This window comes from Pteronotus mesoamericanus, unplaced genomic scaffold, assembly GCF_021234165.1.
Source record: "Pteronotus mesoamericanus isolate MK-2021 breed Mesoamerican mustached bat unplaced genomic scaffold, CSHL_Meso_final contig_24, whole genome shotgun sequence".
NCBI classification, from domain to species: Eukaryota; Metazoa; Chordata; class Mammalia; order Chiroptera; family Mormoopidae; genus Pteronotus; species Pteronotus mesoamericanus.
The window spans coordinates 29,972,382-29,978,686 of record NW_026555100.1 but is presented as its reverse complement, the minus strand read 5'-3'; the positions used below and the strand labels follow the sequence as shown (position 1 = coordinate 29,978,686).

Sequence of the window (6,305 nt, the reverse complement as noted above, 5' to 3'; positions counted from 1 at the left end):
GTATTTACCCAGTGTGTTCATTTGGTTCTTCATTATAACTTTATTCTTGTTACATGTTTCCAACATGCTCTTATTTAATGAACAAAACAGATTAAGGGGCTGATTAAGTGCCCAATCTTGTGATTAGGAGGCTGCAAAAGATTAAACTACTGTTAAAATGCTGCTGAAATACCAAGTAAAATGAGGTCAGAGAGGTCACTGGAAACCTTACTAAGAACAGTCCTAATGGGTCAACGAAATGAAAATCCAACCAGAATGGATTCAGGGCACAAAAAAATGAGGTTTTTTGTTCTAGCTAGGACAGTTTCCATACTATTAAGGGATACATGTGCAGAAACTGGCAGGCTTACAGTGATGCAGTGGTGGCAACTTTCCAAAGTTCTTTTCTGATGCTTTTTATTATCTAGTGTCAACAGGGAGCAAGGTGCAAAAGGACAAGGTATTAGAGATGTAAGCCTACATTCTTTCTTGGGAGAATGTTAGAGAGGAAGAACTACTAAGCAACCAACTGATGATTAAGTTGGCATAACTGATTGGTACACGTTTCCAGTTTAAAAAAACAAAGCAAAAACCTTGTCTGTAGTCTGTTCTTTGACTGCATGCATCTCTCTAAGGTGGAGATAGTGTGATCTACATTTGAATATACATGGCAGCAAGAACAGCACTTTTTTATGGTTCAGAGGGCATTCAGGATTTCTCTTCCTCTCACTTATCATAGCCTGATATACATACAGGGTGTAAATTGCTACCATTTCATGTCCCTCTGTTAGAAATTTTGCATTACTTATATTCTTAGGTCTTGTTTTCTTCTTGTTCCCACCACCACTATAAATTTTAAGGGTGTCATCATCTCTCTTGTTCTAATCATGTTCTGCATAATATTTTGCCACTTCCAGTTTCTCATCTCTTGTTAAGACCCTACAGTATATTCCAGAGCATTCTCTGCATTAACCCAATATTCAGTTGAAATCTTTATATGACATATGTATAATCTTAATGAACACAACCAAGCCAGGTAAATAATGTTGAATTGCAATACCTGCAAGACTTTTGCTATTATTATTTCACCCAAGCCATCCTAAAAAAGTATTTGACGACATCATCTTTTAATGAACATTTATTTGGTGAACGATTTTATAGAAACAGGCCCTAAAATCAAACAATTTCTTATTTAAAACAGAAAGCAAAACCCCAATCTTTCCCCCATTAAAAACCTACTCCATAACTGAAGTACCAAAAACCCATAAACCGCACTGTTAAAGAGGGGAAATGAGGGGGAAAGACAGTAAACTTCCACAGGAAGACTGTATAAATCTGGCAGTGGTTTAGTACACATCAGGCTGTGCCCAAGGGTACTACTGAGTCTGAAATATTAACTGAAAATCTAAACTGAATACATCATTCTTAATAAGGCTCAGAAAATCACCATCTATTAATTATGCAATGTTACATTATGTAAACTGAGATAATCAAAAAGTAAAGTAGACAATCTGGACTTTAACACCAATATAGGTAAATCTGTAGATGTAAACAAGAAATTTAAAAAGACATTCTGTAACTCCAATTTAAAACAAACATTCAGGACTGGAATCTTCAGAGTTTTCTAATATCTTGAAAATTCCCATCTTCTCTTTAATTGGTCCTGAGGCATTCATTTGATCTAGGAGAAAAATATTAAAACAGGTACTTATTTTTTAAAAAGTGTTAATAACCTAAATATTGAAAAGGATGTTCAATGTTTCATGAGATGTGAATCTTCTGCAAGAAATTTTAAAACAGACAGAAACATGGGCCTTTTATTCCTTATCCATTAATAGTTAATAGTACCCAAAACAATCAAGTTCACTATTCTATTATCGCAACTAGAACTTGCTTCAGGGGACACAAAAACTGAAACATCAGTTTGTTAATTAAAATCACTTCTACTAAATTTAAGATACACAGATACAGAGAAATAAACCAGCTGAATTGTGTTCTCAGAAATAAAAAAAAAAATTTAAAGCCCAACCATGGTTAGTTTAAAAGCTGGGTAACAAGACACCATGAAATTTTATCTTTATACACACTCCCATTACCAACACGTGATCTTTTGTCAATCTAACTGCTATAGAATAAAATCTCTGAAGTGAATTCCTCTGATTTCTCGGAAGGCTGGATTATCTTTGTGTGTTCCCTGGCCATTACTTTCTCTCCTGGTAATTGCCTGCTCATCTGTTGTCCATTTTTCTTGTTGATTTTTACTTATTTATATATGATAAATCATATATAAATCTGTTAGGTGTTGCAATCTTTTGTGGTTTGTCCCTTATTCCTGTTTATGGTATTATCTATTTTACTGATGTCTTTAAATTATTGAATAAAACCTATCAATTTATTTTTTAGCTTTGTGAGATGTTAAGATATATTTTCCTATCTTTCAAGTTAAAAGTTTTGTTTTTAATACTTAGGTTTCATCTACTTAGATTATTCATTAATTTAGATTTGTTCTTGAGTATGGTATGGGGTTTTCCCTGGCTGATTACAAATTGTCCCAGCATCAAATATTGAATAAGAGGAATTTCACCTCTTCCACTTGGGAACACTATTTTGGTCATTTATGGATTTTTCCAAGTAAATTTGGTTGGCTCTCTAGATTTGCCATACCACTTAGTTTATCTCATCATATGCTAATTCTCGACTGTTAACCACATTTTAATTTTTTTTCTTGTCCTTTTACTCTTTCATATAAATTTTAAAAACAGCCTTCACAAAGTTCTTTTGAAAGTCATATTGGGATTTTAATTAATTAGAAGATCAATGTAAGGAATATAAGTGAATTTGAGGAATACTGACTTACTTTTTAATATCATTCATATCCATGAATTTGGTTAAATCTGTACATTTATTCACTCCTTCTATTAATGCCCTTCTACTAATGCCATGTCTCAATTTTCCTCCATAAGGTCTTAAAGAAATTGCTTGTTATATTTAATCAGTCATGTTATAGTTTTGTACCTATTATTGTCTGAACTTATTTTCTAAACAATTATTGCTGATATACAGTATTGATTTATAAGCATCCTTGAATGTTGTTCTGAAAACTTCTAGATTCTTTTGGATTTTTTATAAAGACAATTACACCATCTGCAAATACAAGCAGTATGAACTTTCTTACTATTATTCCTCTAACCTATTTTTATTATCTCATAGTATTAGTTAGAAATCCCATGTATACTATACAATGCTATGAGAGCTAATATCCTTGAATGCACTTTGTTTTAATCCTCACCCAAGGACATTTTCATTGCTTTTAGAGAGTGAGGATGACAGAGAGTAAGGGAAAGAGAGAAACACTGATGCAAGAAATCATTGTTGCACTGCCTCCTGTACACACCCGACCAGGGACTGAACCTACAACATAGGTATGTGCCCTCACAGGGAATCGAACCCGCAATCTTTCAGTTACTGGATAAAGCTCAAACCAACTGAGCCACATCGTCCAGGTCTACCCTTGGATTTTTTTTGACGCTTTTATTTATTTATATCAAGAGGGCAAATGAGGAAGAGAGAGGGAGAGAAACATCAATACGGGATCTGGCTAGCAACCCAGGCAAGTGCCCTGACAGGGAATCAAACTAGTGACCTCAGTTTGCAGGACAACGCCCAACCCACTGAGCCAAACCAGTCAGGGCTATCCTTGAATGTTCTTAATTTTAGTAGTAGTTTCCCAGATGAATGCATTTTTATGACATTAAGAACATTCTTCTGTATGCCTGGTTTAAACATTATGAGGATGATTATGTTTTATCAAGTGAGTTTTCGAAATGTTACACTGTGCTGATTTTTATTTGATAATATATTTGAGATTTAGCAATAATGATTTTTATCTCTCCCATATTTTTTCATGAACTACTTGAATATTACAATGCATATAAACGTACAAAGAACCCAGAATAGCTAAAACTCAAAATGTAAGAGCTAAAACTGTAACTCGTAAAAGAAAACATAATGACCTTGGGTTAGGCAAAAGTTACTAGACACAATACCAAAATCATGAGATACAGCAACAAAAAAAGTAACTGGAGTTCTTCAAAAGTAAAAACTTTTTCCCTTCAAAAGGCACTAAGAAAGATTAAGCCACAGACTGGGAGAAAATATTTACAAAACATATCTGATTAAAGGACTTAATCTAGAATATGTAAAGAATTCTTTCAACTCACTAATAAGACACAATTTTAAAAGGAGATATTTGAAACTAAGTTGAAGGCATTATGACAAAATACATAGTGCTTGCTGTGCTAGTGAATGTCTTGCAATTGGCTCTCCCCCTCAAATGGTTCTTGGCTTATAGTTTTTGGCTGTTTCCACAGTATTAAATATTCCTACCATCGCCAATATCAAGATACCAACATAATATGCTGAACACAGAGTTGCGAAATGATGATCAGTAGCACACCATGACATTTCTACCATATAGACAAAATATACATAAATAATCAAGAGCAAAGGTACCAATAATATAAAACAATTAGGAAGTGTTGAGTTTTAAATATTATACTTGTGATCACCACAACAGGCATCACTTAACTCATTATTGTAAAAATTGATAAATATAAGAAGTAATTTATTCCACCTTATTTACATAGATTATATCTTAAGAGTAACTAAAGAATCAATAAGGAAAAGTTCTTAATAAAGTAACCCATGCCAATATAGGAGTGGTAGAACAAAAAAGTCACCATTTTCCGATCCTTAATGAAAAAAAGATTCAAAATCATCATCATCAATGAATGTTAAAACCATCAGGTTAAATAAAAAGTTGACAGGAAACTATAATATTAAAATCAACCTAAATCTGCTGATCAATCTTAGCTCACCCAAAATAAGAATCTCGGACATTATGTGCTTCCTAGTATGATTTAAAATACAAGAACAAAGCACTGGTATTCCTAAAATGTGGAACCTGGATGTAATTGTGCCTATAGAGCTATTTACACAAGCTATTCACCACTTTGAAGAAAATAGGTTGACAGAGGAAGAAGTCAAAGGACAATGCAAGGAGTGGGGGTGGTAGTAGAATCAGCCCATTTCAGAATGTAGGTCATTTTATAGAACAAAGAACAGGTTTCTCCAACAAATGGCATGAAAAAAAATAAAAGTGATGAGGGTGTTATAGAAAAAAGGGGACTTAACAATTAATGAAATTTGGATCCTGATTCAAACTGTAAAGATTCAAGACAACTGGGGAACTCTGGAGGTGTATTGGATTATTAGTGCCAACTCTCTTAAATGTTAATGACCGACACTGGCTATGTTTGAAAACATGTTCTTTTTAATAAATGATGCATGAGAAGGATATGGATAAAACATAATTTTAGCATTCTGACAAAATAGGATAGCAATGAAAAAGGAATGACTACATGTGAACTATTGCAGATGACTGAATTGATAAATACAGGAACATTATACTATTCTCTACTTATGTGTATGTTTCAAACTTTCCATGAAAATAAAAGCATGAGCAATATTTACCAATAAGATCACTTCGATCTAACAACAACTCTAGGTCTTCATCACTAATGACTTTCTCTCTTGATCCTTTTACTTCCCTGCAAGAGAAAGCAAAAAAAAAATTCAGGTGTATATGAAATCAAAACTATAAATTACATTTTTCTAAAATTAAAAAATATCTTACCTCTCATAATCTCTAGATTTTAATAATTCCATTAATTCCTTAGGGTCTAAGAAGCTCTTAGATGGATTTAATCCAGATCGACCACCTTTGAAATGATCTAGAAAGTTTTCAAGAAATTCAAAACATTCAAAATTGTTTTGAAAACCAAACTACATTAAACTAATCAGAATTGCTTACATTTAAAAAGGACAGATAAAAACCATGTGTTGGTAAAGAAGAAAAGCAACTGAAATTCTCAGACTTTGCTGGTAAGTGTAAAAGAGTATGTCGACTTGGAGAAAGTTTGGTAGTTTCCTACAGGTAAACATATATTTATCCTAAGGCCCAGAACAAATAAATGCGTATGTCCACAAATACCTGTATAAGAGCAGCTTATTCGTAAGAATCAAAATCTGTAAATAATTCAAACATCAATCATTTGAAGAATGGATAAACTATTCAGCAGTTATATGAATTAAAAATAAAAAACAGTACCTAATACACACAACACAGATGCATTTCAAAATACTATGTTGAGCAAAAAGTAGCTGGGCAAAAAAGGACATAGACAAAGGATGCAGGAAATCTACTTGGCCAATGCAAATGTTTATGACTTTGATCTACAGCAGGGGTGCCCAGCCTCTGGACTGTG

At 33.1% G+C, this 6,305-nt stretch overlaps 1 protein-coding gene across 1 annotated transcript in view; it reads right to left on the bottom strand.

Annotated features, from left to right (window-relative positions):
- Positions 1 to 1,151: 1,151 nt before the first annotated feature.
- HELLS (helicase, lymphoid specific) overlaps positions 1,152 to 6,305 on the bottom strand; it is a 30,790-nt gene continuing 25,636 nt past the window's right edge. The window contains exons 20-22 of the mRNA XM_054572881.1: positions 5,675 to 5,771; positions 5,512 to 5,588; positions 1,152 to 1,660 (exon numbers count right to left, since the gene is read on the bottom strand). Coding sequence (XP_054428856.1) covers positions 1,566 to 1,660; positions 5,512 to 5,588; positions 5,675 to 5,771 — 269 coding nt within the window. The 3' untranslated portion in view covers positions 1,152 to 1,565. The remainder of the gene's footprint in view (positions 1,661 to 5,511; positions 5,589 to 5,674; positions 5,772 to 6,305) is intronic.